The following is a 22,833-nucleotide window of genomic DNA, read 5'->3' as shown; positions in this document are numbered from 1 at the left end:
ACATGTAGTTCATGTAATTCTCCATGTCCACTTGTTGCTGATGGTTGTGGTAGAGGAGCTGTAGATTTTTGCACTAATATCTGTAGCATGGTCAGTAGCAGTAGCACTAGCAGTAGCTACTGACAGGAGGAAGTGTGTGTGGCGATTGCTGGTAATCAGCGGGATATAGTAATTTCCTCAGCATATGGATAAATGCAACGGGGAAGTTAACTGAAAGAAACCGAATCTGTGGATATTGCATCGACCGACCAAGAAGCACGTCTCCGTGGAGAGGACCCGCTCAGAAAGAGAGATATTCTCTACAAACACCGGGTGAGATCCTCCTTTGTCAATATAATGGATCAATGCATGAAATCTGACTCTGTTTATTTTGTTTAAGGAGTATATTGGGCGTTAACAATTCTGGTTTGCCTTTTATAATATTATTTCATTCAAGAACCCCTTGTGCGTTTAATTAACACAGCTATTTTTGATAGTTGCTACAGCAGTGAGCAGGAGAGGCGGGGCTATCGCTATTTTTTCAGGAAATATTTGTATAGAGGTGATTACACGGACTCGGTTGACCCTCCAGAGCGTATCGTTTGCAAATCTATCCACCTTGGGACCCGTTATCGTTTGTGGGGTCAGTTTCTATCGGCCTCGTGTAAATAATAGGGCTATACGCACGCGAAACTATGCAGATACAAGCCGTTTTCTCCTCGTGTAAACGGCGCCTTAGCTTTTAGGTCAGAGGGTGAATACAGGCATACTTGGTCATAGTATTTGGGGTAAGGTGAGGTGTTATCACGTGCAGGTGTGATATTCCCCCCTGTAGTCGATCCTTTGTTGTCTAATCTAATTAGCCTTTGATGTCTTGTTAAAGAATTATTTAACAAGATTTTTGAAGCCTTGCTGAAGAAACAAATAATTATTTTCTAGCATCCGTTTGTAACTTTTTAGGAATCTGACTATCTTTTAGAATTGCATCAAATGCTATAGCCACTTCTGTAGCCTTACAGAAACACTGAAACACAGAAAACACAGAAGCACAGAAAAACACAAAACACTGAAACACAAAACACTGAAACACTGAAACACAAAACACAGAAACACAGAAACACAGAAGCACAGAAACACAAAAAAAAAACACAGAAACACCGAAACACAAAACACTGAAACACAAAACATAAAACACTGAAACACAAAACACAGAAACACTGAAACACTGACACACAAACAACACAGAAACACAGAAACACAGAAACACAAAACACTGAAACACGGAAACACAGAAACACACAAAAACACAGAAACACGGAAACACAAAACACGGAAACACGGAAACACTGAAACACAAAACACAGAAACACAGAAACACAGAAACACAGAAACACGGAAACACAGAAACACAGAAACACGGAAACACGGAAACACAAAACACTGAAACACGGAAACACAGAAACACAAAAACACAGAAACACGGAAAACTATTAAACAGCCCTGCTATATACTATGACCATTCTTTACTTATTTATAATATGGTTCAAATTGAATAATTTGAGTTGTCTGATGCACTTGATACAATTTTACTTTATAAAATACTGATGTGTTTATTCAAAACCATTTCAACACACAATGTCATGACTTTTCAAGATTTTTTTGTCAAACTATACTATGACTTTCTCTCATTTTTTTTTTAGAGATCCTATACTGACATTGCAGACAAACTATATAATATAATTCTTAACTACATACTATACTTGGACTTTTTTCAAGATATTTTTAACATACTATACTAGTACTTTTAAAATAAATGTTCATACATTCTACACTGTGACTCTTTTTTTAAATGATATGTAGGAAATACTATACTATGATTTGAAGACAACAGTTTTTTAAAATGTAAAAACACTTTTTTTATTTGCAGAATTTCATATTTACAATTTATTGTTTTCACCCCATAGGAATCAATAATACATTTATACTTATTGCAACATCCCCAGGATCTTCTCCAGCACAGAATCCCCCAGATGAAGGGAAATATTATAATGGAGTTTTTGCACTTCGGCCAAAGTATTCATGTGTATGCTGTTTTTGACACAAAGATGCATTACATCTGCAAACAGAGCATACAATGCGAGCACATGATACACTTTTGGTGTTTGTTTCATTTCTTCGGTAATGTTACAGAATGTTTCGGAAAATGAAGATTCCAGTACCACTTTAAATGTTTCCCAATGACCCGGAATAGTACTGCCAGAATGAACGATATCCAAAATGTCTTCTAGTTTACAAACTTTAGCCATTCTGTTTACACGGGGATCACTACTCATTCTGTTTTCAATCGTCATCAACAACACACTTATTAAACAGGTATTGACTGCATTCTGATACATATATACAGATTGTTTTCCATAGTAGTGACCCATTTTTTATTTTACTTTAAAGAAAAGTCAAAGTATCGGAAAAAAAAAAAAAAATCCCTGGCTTCAATCAACCGCTGGTTATTAGTTTTCTTCTTCTCCATCCAGCTCGGCATGGATCTTTTCAAGTCTCTCCTTGAGGCGTCTGCAGTTTTTGAGATTGTGCAGAAAAGCCTCCGAAGCGCCTTGGATCCTCCATTCAGCCGTGTAAATGTTTTTATCATTAAGCCTCTGGTCAATCACAGTAATGAAGTCGGCGAGCCAAAGTCTTTTCATTAACACGTTGTAATTGTTTCTGAAGAAATATTCTGGAATGTCATTCAGACAATCGTGTTGCCTCTGGCCGGGGTGACTGACTCGGCATCCATTGCAGATTTCTTCTCTGTACCGATGCAGCACCCTCTCCAGAATATCAACCAACTCCGATTTCACTATGTTCAAAAACAGAGACGTCTTGGCCCAAGGAGTAACATCAGCAGCAGTAGTACTGCAAGATTTGGGTGTCCACAATGGTGCTGATGATAGTAGTCCAGGAGTTTGTTCCTGGCTGCAACTCGCGGGGGGAGACTTGGTTTTTCTCAGATCCCTGGCTAGTTTTCAACGGTCGTCTTAGTGGGGTCCTTCGTTTTAGATGATTTGCTGAGTGGGGGGTGGACTTATTGCGTTGAGTGGGGGGAGTCATCTGTAGAATTGAGAGTTTTTAGAAAGTTCTTTAAGCTTTGTAGCTTTTTCATCTATCATTTCCAACCAAGCAGCAAGAGGTCAAATTTAAGAATAAGTAATAGTTTGTCACGATTTTACGGAAAAAGTCAAAGTATAGTTTGTCAGAAAAAAAATATATATGGAAAAGTCATTGTGTACAATAGTATGTTGAAAAACAAAAACAAAAAAGAAACTCAATTCATTACAAATTAATGAATATTTTACCAAGTTATAAAGTTTTGCATCCATTAAAGTGTAACTATAAGTATCTTTGTAGGAGAAAAAACAAAAATAATTTAATTTACTTCCATAAAACTGGATTGTCTTACTAAAATCCCAGAGTGCCTTTAAGAGTCATAGTCTTAAAGAAAATCTGTTCAGAAAAAGTACTTAACTTTCTACCAGTTGTAAAGTTGTCATACATAAAACTGTATCCAAAAAGTAAGTGAAAGACAACGGGAGAAAAAATAAAAGTGTTAAAATCACCAACTTCCCTTTTAGAGTCACAGTCTTTAAGAAAATACATTTGTTACAAAATAATTGACATTCTACCAGTTGTCAAATGTTCCTACATAAAAGTGTATCAAAAAAGTATCTTGGTAGCTGAAAATAACTAAAATATCAGAGAAAACCTACATTGTTTAACTGAACAAGTGTTTTAAAAAAAAAACGGGGTATTAAAGAAACCCCCATTCCTTACAAAGTACTTCATATTATACCCTTTTGTTAAGTGTTGCATACATCAAAGTGTATCTAAAAGTATCTTGGTAACACAAGAAAAGAGAAAAAAGTCAAAATCTGCCTTGTGTCAGTAAATAAGTGTTAAAAATCACAAACTTGCCTTTTAGAGAAACAGTCTTTAAGAAAGAATCTAATCAGACAATGTACTTCATTTTCTAGTTTTAAGGTTTTGCATACCTCAAAGTGTGTCTAAAAGTATCTTGGCAAGAGAAAAAAGCCAAAATCTGCCTAGTGTCAGTAAATAAGTGTTAAAATCACAAACTTGCCTTTTAGAGTCACAGTCTTTAAGAACATAAATGTGTTACAAAGTGATTGACATTCTACCAGTTGTAAAGTTTTCAGACAACAAACTGTATCTAAAAGTATCTTGGTAGCAGAAAAAAGCAAAAATCAGTAAAGTCATCAAAAAACGACATTGTTTAACTGGATTGTCTTACTTAAATCAAAAAGCTGCCATTAAGAATCACATTCTTAAATAACATCTATTTAGACAAAGTATTTGATTTTTCTAGTTTTAACTTTTTGCATACCTCAAAGTGTATCTAAAAGTGTCTTGGCAAGAGAAAAAAGCCTAAATATGCCGAGTGTCAGTAGAAAAGTGTTAAAATCACAAAACTTGCCTTTTAGAGTCACAGTCTTTAAGAAAATAAATGTGTTACATCAAAAGGCTTGTTAGATTAGACAACAAAGGATCGACTACAGGGGGGAATATCACACCTGCACGTGATAACACCTCACCTCACCCCAAATACTATGACCAAGTATGCCTGTATTCACCCTCTGACCTAAAAGCTAAATCTGCCTAGTGTCAGTAGAAAAGTGTTAAAATCACAAACTTGCCTTTTAGAGTCACATTCTTAAATAACATCTATTTAGACAAAGTATTTCATTTTTTCTAGTTTTAACTTTTTGCATACATAAACGTGTATCTTACAGTTCCTTTGTGAGAGAATTACGCACAAATCTGTCATATCAAAACATTCTATTGCAGTATTTTATCTGTTTTATGTGCTCTATATATATATATATATATATATATATATATATATATATTTGTTGCATTGTTGGAGGAGCCTGTGACCTATGTTTTTCATTGACATATCTACACTATAGCTAATGGGCATATGCCATAAAGCCTTGAAACTAGGTGATTGACAAAAGAAACTCAATTCATTACAAATTAATGAATATTTTACCAAGTTATAAAGTTTTGCATCCATTAAAGTGTAACTATAAGTATCTTTGTAGGAGAAAAAACAAAAATCATTTAAGTTATTTCCAGAAAACTGGATTGTCTTACTAAAATCCCAAAGTGCCTTTAAGAGTCACAGTCTTAATGAAAATCTGTTCGTCTTAGTGGGGTCCTTAGTTTTGGATGATTTGCTGAGTGGGGTGGGACTTATTGCGTTGAGTGGGGGGGAGTTATCTGTAGAAATGAGAGTTTCTTTCACCCGTATAATGTCCCTCGCTGTTTGACTCTTTTTAAAAAGTTATTTTTCATCTATCATTTTCAACCAAGCAGCAAGAGGTCAAATTTAATAATAAGTAATAGTTTGTCACGATTTTACGGGAAAAAGTCAGAGCGCGATGTCACATCTTAAAGACAGCTTGAACTGGATGGATGGTTAGTCTTTTTCAAACATACCATACGTTCTGCATGTTAGTATATTTGGCCAATCGGGTTAGGCCCTACTGCCCTACCCCCTCAATAGGGAAGTCACGCTTTGGGAAGAGGTGTTTAATTTGACAGATCTGACTTGATTGTTGTTGTGATGGCTGAAGGAAGAGGGACGGGGAGGAAAATTCAGAGGGTGAAGAAGCAGAAAAATAACTTGTTTGTAAAACGGACAGCACGTCAGTTTCAGGAAAGATGACACCGGTTTTATGCATGACATGCCAAATATCCTGAAGTATATTGTGTTGAAAATATCGCAAAAAGTCGTAATATTGTATAATGTATTAGTTGCATGTTGTATTTTGATAAAAATCACTGTATATTCAAAAATATAATGGAAAAAGGAGAGAAAAACAAATATCACAGTATGTTGAAAAATATGAAAAAAGTAATGTTGTGTTAAAATAACATGAAAGAAATCAAAGTAAAGCATCTAAAAACATATATTTAAAAGTCAAGTTATCAAAACTGCATTGTTTCATCGAAACAGTGTTAAAATCACAAACTCTCCATTTAGAGTTTGATTCTTTAAGAAACTCAATTCATTACAAATTCATTAATATTTTACCAAGTTATAAAGTTTTGCATACATAAACGTGTATCTTACAGTTCCTTTGTGAGAGAATTACGCACAAATCTGTCATATCAAAACATTCTATTGCAGTATTTTATCTGTTTTATGTGCTTTATATATATATATATATATTTGTTGCACTGTTGGAGGAGCCTGTGACCTATGTTTTTCATTGACATATCTACACTGTAGCTAATGGGCATATGCCATAAAGCCTTGAAACTTGAAACTTAAAATGATCAGAAACTGCATTGTCTCACTGAAAACAGCTCTAAAGAAAACCCAATTCCATACAAAGTACTTAACTTTCTACCAGTTGTAAAGTGTTGCTCACTTCAAAAGTGTATCTAAAAAGTATCTTAGTAACAAAAACAAAAGCAAAAAGCATTAATGTGAACAACGCCTCAAAGGGCGGACTCCTGAGTTCCGTAATGTCCCCCTACCATGGCACTTGGACTATTTACATCATCCAGGGCTCAACACCAGTAAATACACCTCTCTTTATCCGCTCTCCAAGCCTCCAAGGGCGGACTCCTGAGTTCCGTAATGTCCCCCTAACATGACACTTAGACTATTTACATCATCTAGGGAAGCACACCAGTAAATCTTCCTTATAGTTAATAAAGTAATTAAACAATAAAAAGACAATACCATGGGGTCATTAAGATCTTTAAATTATTATTACCCTCTTCAGAGAGACTTCGTTGTAGTTAATAAAGTAATTAAACATTAGTTCACAAGCCATACAGCTTAAGAGAGCATCCAGTTCACAAGCCCTACAATTTCAAAAGAACATCCTTAGTTAACATCAACTTCATAGGGGGTTTAAAAGTTGTGTGAAGTAACTAAACATTACAAATACAATATCAGGGGGTGATTAACCTCTTTTTTAATTATTATTACCCTCTTTCAAAAAGAGAGTCCCTTGTAGTTAATAAAGTAATTAAACATTAGGTCTTTTTTTAAAGTTTAGGTGACTTGGTGAGTGGAAATGACTGGCTTTTTATCTAGTTTGCACGGATTTCTTTTTTACCTAGCACCACCCCTCACTATCTTCTGGCATCACAGCAAAAGGAAGGGGGGTGACAGGGAGGGTGAGAGGGGGACGGGGTGCGAGACAGTCTCACACAACTTCAAAGAGACTGCCTTAATTAACACTAGTTACAAACACTGATCAAAGGACAGACTTCAGAGGCTAATTAGATTGACATCAAAGGCTTATAACATGCCGGTGTGATATCACCCCGGCATGTTATAACACCTCACCCCCCTTACATCAAAGGACATACATCAAAGGGCTAATTAGATTGAGATCAAAGGCTTATAACATGCCGGTGTGATATCACACCTACATGTTACAGCACCTCACCCCCCTCACATCAAAGGATATCACACCTGTCTGATATCACACCTACACGTGATAACACCTCGAACAAAGGGGCTCATTCGCATATCAAAGGAGGTCATTAGCACAAGTAGTAGTAGGTGTGACCTGTCACACCACCTGTCACTTTTTATGCATACTAATGTGATTGAAACAGGATCAGTACTACTACTTAGGTGGCTGGTTACATAACTCATTCAAACATTCAACAAATGAAGACAACTGTCTCCCCTCTTTAAACAGTGACACCCATAGTGATAAACTGTAATAGGCCTTAAACTCAATTTACCAAACCACTTATGTTTGTATGTACTGTGATTATAGAACATGAAATAAAATGCATTTTCATTGTGGGTTATCCAAGAATATATTTGATTATATTTGAATATAATTGATTATATGAACTTTTGTTTTAATTATTCAACTTAATATGGAAACCTCAACAAGGTATACTGTTTTAGAGCATAGACAGTAAGCTGTTTTATAAATATGTTAAACTTTGTCTGTTTTTATTGTTAGATTCTTAAAAGCATTTTCTTATTCTCATGTTTCCCGCTCTTTCAGCAGGTAGTGGTCTGCAGGAGGTTTTAGATGAACATAGGCTCAGTCTGAGGAGGAGATGTGAACATGTGACTGAAGGAACTGATGAAAGTGAAACCCTCCTCAACAGGATCTTCACTGAGCTCTACATCACACAAGGCCAGAGTGAAGAGGTTAATACCCAACATGAGGTGAGGCAGCTGGAGACAGCTTCCAAGAAAGAGACCCTCCATGACACTCCAATCAAGTGCCAGGACATCTTTAAAGCCTTACCTGACCAACAGACTCACATCAGAGCGGTCCTGACCAACGGGGTGGCTGGAGTTGGAAAAACCTTCTCAGTGCAGAAGTTCACTCTGGACTGGACCGAGGGTTTGGAAAACCAAGATGTCAGTCTGGTGATCCCGCTCTCCTTCAGGGAGCTGAACCTGATTAAAGGTGAGCAGTACAGTCTTCTCAGGCTGCTCCATGTTTTCCATCCAACCTTACAGAAGGTCACAGCAGAGCAGCTGGCTGTCTGCAAAGTGCTGCTCATCTTTGACGGCCTGGATGAAAGCAGACTTTCTCTGGATTTCAGAAACAATGAGGTTGTGTCTGATGTCTCACAGCAGTCCTCAGTCAACGTGCTGCTGACAAACCTCATCAGGGGGAAGCTGCTTCCCTCAGCTCTCGTCTGGATAACTTCCAGACCTGCAGCGGCCAATCAGATCCCTCCTGAGTGTGTGGACAGGGTAACAGAAGTACGAGGCTTCACTGACGCCCAGAAGGAGGAGTACTTCAGGAGGAGATCGAGTGATGAAGACCTGTCCAGCAGAATCATCTCTCACATCAAGAGCTCCAGGAGCCTCCACATCATGTGTCTGATCCCAATCTTCTGCTGGATCACTGCTGCAGTTCTGGACCACATGTTGACTACAGACCAGAGAGGAGAGCTGCCCAAGACCCTCACTAACATGTACTCACACTTCCTGCTGGTCCAGACAAAGAGGAAGAAGCGGAAGTATGATGAGGGACATGAGACGAGTCCACAGCAGCTGACGGAGGCTGACAGGGAGGTTCTTCTGAAGCTGGGGAGGCTGGCGTTTGAACATCTGGAGAACGGAGACATCATGTTCTACCAAGAAGACCTGCAGCGCTGTGGTCTTGATGTCACAGAGGCCTTGGTGCACTCAGGAGTTTGTACAGAGATCTTCAAAAGAGAGAGTTTGATCTTCCAGAAAACAGTCTACTGCTTTGTTCATCTGAGCATTCAAGAGTTTCTGGCTGCAGTCTACATGTTGCACTGTTACACCAACAGAGACACAGAGGTACTGAAGGACTTCCTGCAGGGAGACTATAGCTACAGGTATAGCAGTGATCAGGATTACCCATCACTGGATGTCTTCCTAAAGGGAGCCATGGAGAAATCCCTCAGAAGTGAAAATGGCCACCTGGACCTGTTTGTCCGCTTTCTCCACGGCCTCTCTCTGGAGTCCAACCAGAGACTCTTAGGAGGCCTGCTGGGTCGCACAGACAAGCGTCCAAAAATCATCAAGAGACTCTTCAAAGGCCTGCTGGGTCGCACAGACATCCAGAGAGCCATCAAGAACCTGAAGAAGATGAGCAGTGATGATATCTCTCCTGACAGGAGCATCAACATCTTCCACTGTCTGACAGAGATGAAGGACCACTCGGTACATCAGGAGATCACAGAGTTCCTGAAGTCAGAGAATAGATCAGGGAAGGAACTATCTGAGATTCACTGCTCTGCTCTGGCCTACATGCTGCAGATGTCAGAGGAGGTCCTGGATGAGTTTGACCTGAAGAAGTACAAAACATCAGATGAGGGACGACGGAGACTGCTTCCAGCTGTGAGGAACTGCAGGAAGGCCAAGTAAGTCCATATGTGATTAACTTTATAAACTAATGTGGATCAGGAGTTTAATTATTCAAATAAACAGATAAATACTGAGAGCAAAATAAAACCAACACTGTTCTTCTATTTATTTATAATAATAATAATAGTTAAATTGAACCGTTTCTCTCTTCATATTGGGTGATGGAGGCGACATGTCAAACACATGAAGGACCTTAGAGGTTTCTCAGCATGTGATCAAACCACACTGCAGGACTTACAGTTATCAGAGAAATGTCAGGGTTGAGTGAAGCAGGCAGGACCCAAATGCAGATTTCCAAGATAATTCCTTTAATCCAAGGTAACAAAGTAGAAGACAGAACACTACCCTGTGACACAGTCAAAGACACATAAGGAACCAACAATGACAGACAGAAAAACCAGAACTAAAATACACACAAGACCAATCACACAAACAAGACACAGGTGAGGAGGGAGGAGAAAACACAGGGGCACCAGGTGAACACATTCGGGCAATCAGGCAGGAGGGAACACAGACACAGGAAGCAACAGGCAAGACGGGGGTGAACACTTTTCAAAACAAAACAGGAAACCAAAGACAGAAAAAGACAAGACAAAACACAACACAGACAGATCGTGACAGTACCCCCCCCTCAAGGGACGGATCCCAGACGTCCCAAAAAGTCCCCAAAAGTCCAAAAAATTCCAGCAGGGTGGGTGGAGGGGGTCTGGAGGACGGGTTTGGGCTGACAGCCCAGGGGCACAGCGGAGGACCCGGAAGGGGTCTCGGGCAGACGGCCCGGGGGCAAGGCAGAGATCAAGGACGGGGTCTCGGGCGGATGGCCCGGGGGCAAGGCAGGGGAGTTAAAAAAAGGGCGAAGATCACAGCGGGCGAACTCAGTGGGCCGGGCATGAGAGCAAAGGCAGCGGCTGAAAGAGTCAGAAGGCCGGGCTCAAGGGCGAAGGCCACGGCTGGGGAAATCAGGGGGCCGGGCTCGAGGGCGAACAAGAAGGCGGCGACGGGACAGCTCCGGAGGCCGGGCAGGAAGGCGGCGACGGGACAGCTCCGGAGGCCGGGCAGGAAGGCGGCGACGGGACAGCTCCGGAGGCCGGGCAGGAAGGCGCCGACGGGACAGCTCCGGAGGCCGGGCAGGAAGGCGCCGACGGGACAGCTCCGGAGGCCGGGCAGGAAGGCGCCGACGGAACAGCTCCGCAGGACGGGCAGGAAGGCGCCGACCGGACAGCTCCGGAGGACGGGCAGGAAGGCGCCGACGGAACAGCTCCGGAGGACGGGCAGGAAGGCGCTGACGGGACAGCTCTGGAGACCGGGCAGGAAGGTGCTGACGGGACAACACCGGAGGACGGGCAGGACCCAGTATCGGCCGGACAAGAACCGGAGCCGACCGGACAGGCGCAGACGGGACCCCGAACATGGCATGGGCTGGTGTCAATGGGACCCCGGATGTAGCAAGGGCTGGTGTCGACTGGACCCCCAACGGAACAGGACACAGAGCTGGCAGGACCCCCGGCGGGACAGGTGTCGGCGGGACCCCCAACAGGACAGGACATGGGGCTGGCAGGACCCACAGCGGAACAGGTGTTGGCAGGAAACCCGGCGGAGCAGCAGTCGGCGGGACCCCCAACAGGACAGGATATGGTGTAGGCAGGAAACCCGGCGGAGCAGGTGTCGGCGGAACCCCCAACAGGACAGGATCTGATGTTGGCAGGAAATCCGGCGGAGCAGGTGTCGGCGGAACCCCCAACAGGACAGAATCTGGGGTTGGCAGGGCCCACAGCGGAACAGGTGTTGGCAGGATCTCCAACGATACTGGACGTGGAGTTGGCAGGACCCTCAGCGGAACCCCCAACGGCACAGGACATAGGGTTGGCAGGACCCCCGGCAGAAGAGTAGTCAGCGGGACCCCCAACGGAACAGGACATAGGATTGGCAAGACCCCCGGCAGAAGAGTAGTCGGCGGGACCTCCAACGGCACAGGACATAGGGTTGGCAGGACCCCCGGCAGAAGAGTAGTCGGCGGGACCCCCAATGGGACAGGACATGGAGTTGGCAAGACCCCCGGCAGGAGAGTAGTCGGCGGGACCCCCAACAGAACAGGACATAGGATTGGCAAGACCCCCGGCAGAAGAGTAGTCGGCGGGACCCCCAATGGGACAGGACATGGAGTTGGCAAGACCCCCGGCAGGAGAGTAGTCGGCGGGACCCCCAACGGAACAGGACATAGGATTGGCAAGACCCCCGGCAGAAGAGTAGTCGGCGGGACCTCCAACGGCACAGGACATAGGGTTGGCAGGACCCCCGGCAGAAGAGTAGTCGGCGGGACCCCCAATGGGACAGGACATGGAGTTGGCAAGACCCCCGGCAGGAGAGTAGTCGGCGGGACCTCCAACGGCACAGGACATAGGGTTGGCAGGACCCCCGGCAGAAGAGTAGTCGGCGGGACCTCCAACGGGACAGGACATAGGGTTGGCAGGACCCCCGGCAGAAGAGTAGTCGGCGGGACCTCCAACGGGACAGGACATGGGGTAGGCGTCGGCCGTAGAGCCAACAGGATACGGGGGGCTGGCGTCGGCCGGAGAGCCAACAGGTGACGAGATGCTGGAGTCGGCCGGACCACCGACAGGACACGAGGGGCTGGAGTGGAATCCACAGGTGGATTGGAGGAGGCAGGAAATGCAGCAGACGTCCAAGTTGAGACCTGAGCAGCAAGGTTTGAGATGTGTAGAGCCATGGACTGATTGCTTTCAACTAAGGCTCGCATCATCTGCTCATGTTGGCCCAGAAGATTTCCCTGATGAGAAATGGCGTGCTGGACCAGAACAGAGGCCGGAACCATGGCTGCTGGGGCCAGAACTAGGGCTGGAACCATGGCTGTATGGGCCGGTTCTGGAGCCGGAACCATGGCTGTGTGGGCCGGTTCTGGAGCCGGAACTGGAGTCGGAACCATGACTGCTAGGACCGGAACAGAGACCTGGACCATGGCTGTATGGGTCGGTTCTGGAGCCGGAACCATGGCTGTTGGGACCAGAACTGGGGCTGGAACCATGGCTGCTGGGGCCAGAACTGGGGCCGGAACCATGGCTGCTGGGGCCAGCACTGGGGCCGGAACCATGGCTGCTGGGGCCAGAACTGGGGCTGGAACCATGGCTGTGTGGGCCGGTTCTGGAGCCGGAACCATGTCTGTGTGGGCCGGTTCTGGAGCCGGAACCATGGCTGCTGGGGCCTGTACTGGAGCCCAAAGCATGGCTTCTGGGGCTCGGGCTGCTAGCCTGGACTTGCGACTCCTTCTCTTAGGAGCCTTTTGGAGGCTCCGTGGACCTCCAAAAGCCAGACGAGTGCCCGAGAACGGCTCCTGGACAGGAGCAGGAAATGGGGAAGAAGCAGGGGTTGACTCCAGATGGAACACACCGAGATGTATGGTGTCAGGTTGGGAGTTGGGAGGCAGGGGGCTAGCATGCCTGGGGCTAGCAGGCCGGGAATCACACGTCGAAAGGAAATCCAAAATCCAGTCAGGTAAGAACTTAACTAAACATGGATCCACTGTTGCCACCTGGTGAGCCTCTGCCAGAGCAGCCTCTTTCTGCTGAACACTGGACGCTCCCCTCCACCTACCATAGCAGCAAGCCAAAGAAAAGGTAACATTTTGTAAATCCACCTCAAATGGATCTGCTGGGCCCATTTCTGGTTGGTTCCTTCTGTCAGGGTTGAGTGAAGCAGGCAGGACCCAAATGCAGATTTCCAAGATAATTCCTTTAATCCAAGGTAACAAAGTAGAAGACAGAACACTACCCTGTGACACAGTCAAAGACACACAAGGAACCAACAATGACAGACAGAAAAAACAGAACTAAAATACACACAAGACCAATCACACAAACAAGACACAGGTGAGGAGGGAGGAGAAAACACAGGGGCACCAGGTGAACACAATCGGGCAATCAGGCAGGAGGGAACACAGAGACAGGAAGCAACAGGCAAGACGGGGGTGAACACTTTTCAAAACAAAACAGGAAACCAAAGACAGAAAAAGACAAGACAAAACACAACACAGACAGATCGTGACAAGAAAGATGTTATTATTACTTTCTAGTAGTTTCTTTATCATTAAACAGACACACATGTTTTTTCACAATGTATTAGAGTTTAAAGTAAGGTCTATATCATATCCCAACAATAACAGTTATGTCCTAATGCTGATATACGGGGAACATTTGATGGTATTCAGCTGAAAATATTGAAACTTTATTGGTTTGTTAATTGTGTTTGTGTGCGCAGTATATTTTCAGATGCTCAGAGAAGCCAAAACATCCTTCATCCATCACATCCAAATATGAATGAACATTTAAATATGTACATCTGTAATATTGTCAAGTGATTTGTTTAATTTCTGTTTCTTTGGTAACAGTCACTGACAGCAGGAGCACAGACATGTGATCACACTGACAACACATTCAACTCTATTATACTAAATTATTATATATAATATCACATGGAATAACAGAAAATGTCTATCAGAATAAGTCAAATATGTTTTCATCAAATGCTTGAGGTTAATATATTTCCTCTTTTTTAACATATGTTGTAATATATGTGTTATTATAGACTTACTGACTGTGGACTCTCAGAGACTGAATGTGAAGTTGTGGCCTCAGCTCTGAAGTCTGACCCCTCCCATCTGAGAGATCTGGACCTGAGTGAGAACAAGCTGAAGGATTCAGGAGTGGAGCTGCTGAGTTCTGGACTAAAGAGTCCAAACTGCAGACTGGAGACTCTCAGGTCAGTTCACTGACTGCAGTTCATACAGATCTGTTTGTATTTATCACTTTCTGAATTTGCCTGAGAACAAATACATTTTAATACATTTTCTCACTTTTGCTAATGACTGAATATTTGTCAGAATAACAGAGAGAAGATGAATGTTTTAGGGAGAGTGTTTGAGCTTCCACAGACTCACACTGTGCTCCATGAGTCAGTGGAGATGCTGTTAGTACTGATGAGCTGTGAGGGAGACGAAGGAGTTGTTAAAGATCTGATAAAAGTAAAAGTTCCAGGTTATCAATGGATTGTTTCTACATCATCGCTGACATTAAAACCCTGTTCAACTCTGAACAGATTATTAAACTTGGAGTTATTTCAAACAGGAACATTGTTTTCTAAAGTAACATCATGTTTTCTTTATTCAGACTGAGAGACAGCAGGTTGTCAGAGATCAGCTGTTCTGCTCTGATCGCAGCTCTGAAGTCCAACCCCTCCCATCTGAGAGATCTGGACCTGAGTCAGAACGATCTGAAGGATTCAGGAGTGAAGCGTCTGAGAGATCTTCTGGAGAGTCCAGACTGCAGACTGGAGGCTCTCAGGTCAGTTCTCCATCTTTAACTTCTGTGCAGAGATCAATATGTATTAATCAAAGTGCCGCTCGAGCACCGGGGCTATGTTTGCAGCTCGCGTTAGAGGCTGTACACGTGTACACGATTTCTGCTGCTTAAATGCCTCACAGAATGCAACATGGCTGCGCTAAAGTAAAAATAATAAAACAGATGGAGCATGATTTAACTTCAGGAACTAACTGTCCATACAAGTCTGGTTGGCTTGGTGGGAAAGTTTGAATATATGTAACTGGCGGTACTTTATGAATATGAAGTGTTTATCGTCTCTCTTCCAGTGTCACAGAGTAGTTATACAGCAGAGACAGCACGACAGCGCTCTGGTGACCGGACGTTTACTGACTCTCCTGCTGAATCTGACTGGCCATAGTTTATTAACCTGTTAAGCCCTGAGCCTGTTTTTCAGGTCTCAGGCTCGAAAATGACATTCCCAGAACAAATGACCATATCTTCCCTTCTAAAAGGGTTAAATTAATAATCCTTTTTCTCAAAGTAATGATAAACCTGTGAGTTGGATGTAGAAAAGTCAGAATCAATATAGATGTTTTTTATTTTAAAGAAAATTCAGATTTTACATAGTAAAAAACTGTAAATTATAGTGTCCGTCCAAAAATTCTTTTTTACTTATAGTGAAAACCACCCTTGGATGATGGGTTAGTAGACTAAAAGCTTTAGGAATCCAAAGTACAACATATAATAAGTACCCTGTATCAAGATTGATGCAAAACAAGTGACATTTGACCTTTTTAGAGAGATTCAGCAAAAAGAAACCACTTCTGGGGTCATTTGGGTGGATGTTCCATATCTCTGGCCCCCCTTGCTCGATTTTGATGGTTGACACCTCTTTCTGACCGTTAGAGCCAATAGAATTGAAGGGGGAGTCCCCCACACACACTCATTGTGAAGAGAAAAGGTGGGGGCTTCGTGCATGTAATTTTCCATCAGAGTGAACCTATCTCTAGCTTTGACATCTGGAAACGGAAAAGCAGTTTTAATGCTTATGGATTATCAGAAATAATTTCAAAGGGACACAGACACATTGGATTAACCTATGGATTAACTTCAGCAGCGTTTTTATCGTTTTAATACCATTGAAGACCACTTTGGACAGACTACAGAGCCAAGGTAAAAATGTTAGCATTTTTAGCTACCTAGCGTCACCTGTTTTGATGTCCGTTTTTGCTTATAACGTCGCAAATACGTATAATTCAGTGGTAATGTCGGTGTCAATCGATTCTGTGTCACCTCACGATGTGAAACGATGTGTTGGATGTGGTGAAAAGATAAATAATAAGGTTTTGTGAGTGATTTTCGGTGCAGTAAGGTGTTAGCATTTTTCACTCGTTGCTAATTCAGAGGCTCAGTGTTAGCATTGTGGGTTTTCTTTTGAAAAATAAATAAAAATGATCAGTTAGATGAGTTTCTTCCCGTTACATGGATATAAAACATTCATAGTTTTATTAAATGAACATGCCCTCAGACACTGTTTCCTGCAAGATGTTGCGGCAGTGCCCCGGTACCGGGGTCTCTCGGGCTTAACAGGTTAACAGTGGTTGGATTTCCGAGCCACAGCAGGGTCAGAGGAACGCTTCAGCACAGACCTCACTACAGACAGCGCCTCGTGGCTATGTAGGCTGACATTTCTCACTGAAATATTAATATACATGCCTTGATGATGTCATTCTTTATAAAGCCTCCTCAAGGTTCAAGGTTCTTTATTGTCAATCTGACATAGCTACAGAGTAATTATGTAGTTGAAAATCTTATGTCACAGGCTTCTCCAACAATGCAACATAATATCATAATAACAATAAGAGCAAGAGCAATACAAAGAGAAAAATAGTTCTAAAATAAAGTGATGATGTGGAATAGTGCAGTACGAGTCTATATACAAGTTATTGGAATGATATATATATATTAGGTATTAGATACATATTATTGAGTAGCTGAAGAATGTTTTGAAGTTGTTTCAACAGTTCAATTTTTTAACAGTCTCACTGCCCGCGGGAAGCAACTGTCTCCGAATCTTCTTGTCCTTGCCAGGATGCTGCGGTAACGTCTGCCAGACGGCAACAGAAAGAACAGTTTGTGGCTGGGGTGATGGGGGTCTTTGATAATCCGTAGTGATTTCTTCCTGAGCCGCTGGGAGTAAAGGTCCTCCATGGATGGCAGCTCCGTCCTGGTGATGTGCTGTGCAGTTTTCACCACCCTCTGTAAAGCCTTACGATCGAGGTCGGTGCAGCTGCCGTACCAGGCCGTCATGCTGCCAGTGAGGATACTCTCTATCGTGCACCTGTAGAAGTTGCAGAGTATCCTGGAATCCATTTTGAACCTCCTCAACCTGCGGAGGAAGAAGAGCCGCTGTCAAGCTTTCTTGGTGATGGTGGTGGTGTGAAGAGACCATGTCAGGTCCTCGGTGATGTGGACCCCAAGGAACCTGAAGCTGCTGACTTTCTCCACCGTAGTCCCATTGATGGCGATGGGGGCGTGTCCCTCTCCCTGCTGCTTCCTGTAATCCACAATCAGCTCTTTTGTTTTGCTGATGTTGAGATGGAGGTTGTTATCCTGGCACCAAGATGTCAGGTTTTCGACCTCCTCTCTGTACGCCGTCTCGTCGTCGTCTGTGATCTGGCCGATGACGGTCGTGTCATCAGCAAACTTCACGATGGTGTTGGAGCTGTGTGTGGCCACACAATAGTGAGTGAACAGGGAGTAGAGGAGAGAGCTGAGCACGCAGCCTTGAGGGGCACCGGTGTTGAGAATCAGGGTGGAGGATGTGATGTTTCCCACCCGCACTGCCTGGGGTCTGCCCGTCAAGAAGTTCAGGATCCACTCACAGAGGGCGCTGTTGAGCCCGAGGTCTCTGAGCTTGAGTCCCTTCCCTCTCCCCAAAGATCTATGATAATTTAGTAAGACTAAGAGCAGAAACTAAAGAGCCTGCAGTGTCCTCTCTGTTCACTGGTTTACGAAATAAAACTATTGACATAAGAAAAACACGGACTATCAGCTCTATTTAACTTTTTCTGTCTTACAGTTTTTAACCTGTTTGGAGTTTCCACTTTCTAAACTTCTTCAGCTCTGATCACATTATTAAACCTGGAGTTATTTCAAGCAGGAACATTGTTTTCTAAAGTTACATCATGTTTTCTTTATTCAGTCTGAGTGACTGCAGTTTGTCAAAGATCAGCTGGGCTGCTCTGATCTCAGCTCTGAAGTCCAACCCCTCCCATCTGAGAGAGCTGGACCTGAGTGAGAACGATCTGCAGGATTCAGGAGTGAAGCTGCTGAGACATCTTCTGGAGAGTCCAGACTGCAGACTGGAGACTCTCAGGTCAGTTCGCTGACTCTCTGTTACTGCTGGAGATCTCATGTTTGTTTAGTTATTCAACCTAATTCTTCATCATACATATATTACATCCAAACGTTTGTAAATGTTGTCGTAACAGTTGATTGTTTCATAAAGAAACTATTATTGTTCCACTGTTATTTTTTACAGTAAATGTATATTTTCTTTAGTAAATGGTCTGAATAAAAAAGGTCCTCTGAACTAATATTAGTTTTACGTAAAGTTAACTTTCTGACATAGACATGTTTATGTTCCCATTATTTAGACATGTTATCACAGATAATAAACAGAAGGCTGATATAATGATGATCCACAATAACAGAATGACAGTCACTGTAATTCAGGGAAAAGATCATTGATTAGGACGCAGTAATGTTGAGCTACACATTTCAGACCTGAACATCTCATCTGATTATAAACTGATTTTTATCCTCATCATGTTTTCTTTATTCAGACTGAGGAGCTGCAGTTTGTCAGAAATCAGCTGTTCTGCTCTGGCCTCAGCTCTGAAGTCCAACCCCTCCCATCTGAGAGAGCTGGACCTGAGTCACAACAATCTGCAGGATTCAGGAGTGGAGATGCTGAGAGATCTTCTGGAGAGTCCAGACTGCAGACTGGAGACTCTCAGGTCAGTTCTCTATCTTTAACTTCTGTGCTGAGATTAAGAGAGTTGTGTTGACTCTGAGCTGCAGATATCAGGCTGATATCACTCTGATCCTCACTGAGCATCTTAATGCTAAAGTGTACTTTCTTCTTCTGTGGTTCAGTTCACTGACTGTGGCAGAGCCATGTTGAACTTTAAATATAAATATCACTTCCTTCACTGCATAATTCCCTCTAAAGTTTAGAGTCTAAACCTTTAAACACCTGAAATACATCTTATTTTCTCCATAATGATTTTAACAAAGGATTTGAAATACAATAATTAAATATGTTTATTAAAACTATGAAATACTGACAAGTATTTTCAGTTGTTGCTGTTTCCAACATGTTTCTGAAGCTACATGATGCTTTACTGACTGAATAGTTTACACTGAAGATGCTGTGATTTGATGACTCCACTATTCCTAAAATAAATATTCTGGATGTTTCTTCACATTTAAAATTCATCCTATTTGTCCTCTTTGTAAACGCTGTGATGTTGAGTTGAATCAGTTTCTGAGGGTTTGTGTTTTTCCGGCTGCACATCATGAGTTTGTGTAGATGGAGAAGAGTTTCAGATGTGAAGTAGAAGCACGTTGTGTTTAATATTAATGAGAAGTCTGTGTACCTGCACTTAAATGGTCTTTCTCTCTAAAATTATTCAATAGAAAAGTGACTGAAGGCTCTTTTGGTATTTTACTAAAAGCTCAAATGATCATAGTAGCGAGGGGCCGGGGGGCAACAATCAGAAGTCCTTTCAAAACAAAAGCCCTGGTCTGGTGAAAGACACTTGATGCTAGATAAATGTGTTCAGGTATCTTTGTAATCACACTAGAGGAAGTGAAGGGCTCGTTGAGACAGTCCTTAATGTTCTCTCAGAGCACATCAGACTAGAGGAGGGATGAGGGCTTTCCTCTGAAGCGTCACTGAAGCCTTGTCTGCTTCAGCTGATCAGCTGTCAGCTTTAACAGCTCTACACACTTTGGACAGTTTGCTCACATGTGCACTCTGCTCATACTAATATAATGCTCTCAGTTGTCATGAAGCAGCAGCAGGGTGTTATAGGGGTGCATACCGGCTCCCGGTATTACCGAAATACCGGTTACTGGTGGCTACAGTATACCGTACCGAAATCAGATCCGGTTTTCGATACTTTTTTTTTTTTTTTTTTTATTTAAAAAAAAAAAAAAAAAATTATAAAAGTGAGGCATAATATCCTTAAACTTGTGCCCAAACCGTCGGAATTACGATGTCAATTTCGCCGCAACCAAGTCACTTTTGAAAATCTAAAGTGTGGCTGCATATGTCTGCCAGTCTGAATGGTGGGGTCTGTAACCACTGCCAGTCTGAATGGTGGGGTCGGTAACCACTGCCATTCTGAATGGTGGGGTCTGTAACCACTGCCAGTCTGAATGGTGTGGTCTGTAACCACTGCCAGTCTGAATGGTGGGGTCTGTAACCACTGCCAGTCTGAATGGTGGGGTCTGTAACCACTGCCAGTCTGAATGGTGTGGTCTGTAACCACTGCAAGAAGTTTATTTCTGGGAAAGGTGGCAACACATCCAATCTCCAACCAATGCTGTCTCGTATGGCAACCAAGTACCTTTGTGTTCAGGGAAGCAGCGTGCCAAGCGAGAGAGTGTTCAGTTTAGCAGGTGATATCCTACGCTGTGAAAGGGCCCGTTTGGATCCAGAGAGAGCAGATATGCTCATCTTCTTGAAGATGAATGCACAAAACTGAACTGTGATGGGATTTGTTTTCTTTCATCAGGCAAATGTTGATTTTAAGGATGCTATTTGTTTTATGTGCAATGCCGAGATCTCATGATCCTTTATGTGTTCTCTGGTCAGTCGAATCTCAGGTTGAATATTGATTATACTGGTGCTATTTTATTTTTCCATTGACAAGATGTACTATTCCCGCCTGATGGTTGTTATAAATGATATTGCAGAATCAGTTTTCTTCATAGATAACGTGTTTTTCATTGTTTGTTCAGTACTAAAAGGTCCAAGTCCCACAATTGAATTTAATATTCATTTGACATGTTAACTATATAATAAAGCGCTTCATGGGAGTAATTGCGGGATGATAAAATGTTTCCCTTATGCAACATGAAAGTATCACGATATGTATTGGTTGAGTATCGGTATCGTTCAGTGGTATCGGTATCGGTATCGTAAAAAAGTCAACGATATGCATCCCTAGGGTGTTACCTATTTAACACACACCTGCTCACCATCAACCACCTGCATCTCATCTTTGTTCTGTGTCCTGCTTAGCGGCACAGGATGCATCTAAACTGGCAGAAAGAGTTCATCTTAGCCTACCTATTAATTACCTGCGTCTGTACTCAGGGATATTCTGATCGTGAATGAATGATTTATTAACCCAGAATAAGATCGTCTTTTGAACTCCGGAGATTACTTACTAGGGTCTGATAGCAGAGGTCGGCGAAGACCCTATTGACCCTGCCAAACACACACAAAAAGCACACAAAAAGAGTCCAAAATCATGACGGCAGATAGCTCGCTACATTATTGATATCGATAGGATTATTATTATTATTATTATATATATTATACTTATTTTGTTTGGGCGCGTATCTAATGGGAATTGTAGTTTGTAGCGCTGCTCTCATATCATTTCAATGGACGAAATATGAATGGTAGGGAGAGGACGCTGGCGCTTGTTTGTTCGCCGCTTCTCCTACGCCTCAGGGTTTTTTATCTGCTTTTAAGCTATTTTATCTGCTTTTAAGCTATAGTTATATGGCTAAACTTTGAGTCTGTTTAACAACTGCTTTTATATCTTAAACCTCGTGATTATTGACGGTTTTGGACCCGACGGCTGTCGGGACTCACCTGCTGTATCACCCAAATTCGCCGACTATCTCCGGCTGACTGCTTGCCTCTCTCCCGCTACTACTGTGATAGCAGGCGGACTCCCAATCCTCTGTTTCATTCCCTGACGTGAGGTCTACTAACGGGATAGCCTTCCCGGCTGTCTCGTTGCTGTTAGCCCTCACTGCTAAGCACCGCTACCAAACTTCTTCGGCGCCCAACCTGTTGACATGTTGAGGTTTTCTATTCCCCAACTCCTGAGTTTCAACCACTCCAACGCTCCAACCTGCACCTCAGTCATTAAACAACTTGGACTTCTTCGTCGGCCTCGCTATATCCACCGAAGCCAAAGAAGAAGACAAACTGTATATTCCCAGCACGGAGATGCAGAAATTCCATCCATCCACTCCGTTTGCCGTCGTGTCGCACATCTGACGCGTCATCAGAGCCCGGTCATGGCGGGGTCAAATCGCGCCAGAAACATTGCGAGACCGCTGCATGAATACACGGAGAGCATCGCGAGATCGCCACACACGAAGGAGTCTGGAAAACGTGGAGTGGATTACAGCCTACTCCGGCCCCTACAGAGATTCACCACATCTTCCAAAGCCAAAATAGAACTTCTGAATACACAATCCCTCAGTAATAAAGCATCCTTCATTCATGACCACATCACTGATGAGAAAATGGACTTCATGTGCCTCACGGAAACCTGGCATCAGCCAGAG

At 43.0% G+C, this 22,833-nt stretch overlaps 1 protein-coding gene across 1 annotated transcript in view; it reads left to right on the top strand.

Annotated features, from left to right (window-relative positions):
- The window catches only part of LOC117497557, a 58,878-nt gene that overhangs the window by 1,318 nt on the left and 34,727 nt on the right, over positions 1 to 22,833 (top strand). The window contains exons 2-4 of the mRNA XM_034149527.1: positions 8,046 to 9,891; positions 14,495 to 14,668; positions 19,077 to 19,250. Coding sequence (XP_034005418.1) covers positions 8,046 to 9,891; positions 14,495 to 14,668; positions 19,077 to 19,250 — 2,194 coding nt within the window. The remainder of the gene's footprint in view (positions 1 to 8,045; positions 9,892 to 14,494; positions 14,669 to 19,076; positions 19,251 to 22,833) is intronic.

Source organism: Trematomus bernacchii, unplaced genomic scaffold, assembly GCF_902827165.1.
Source record: "Trematomus bernacchii unplaced genomic scaffold, fTreBer1.1, whole genome shotgun sequence".
Lineage (NCBI taxonomy): Eukaryota > Metazoa > Chordata > Actinopteri > Perciformes > Nototheniidae > Trematomus > Trematomus bernacchii.
This window is presented reverse-complemented; position numbering and strand designations above follow the sequence as displayed.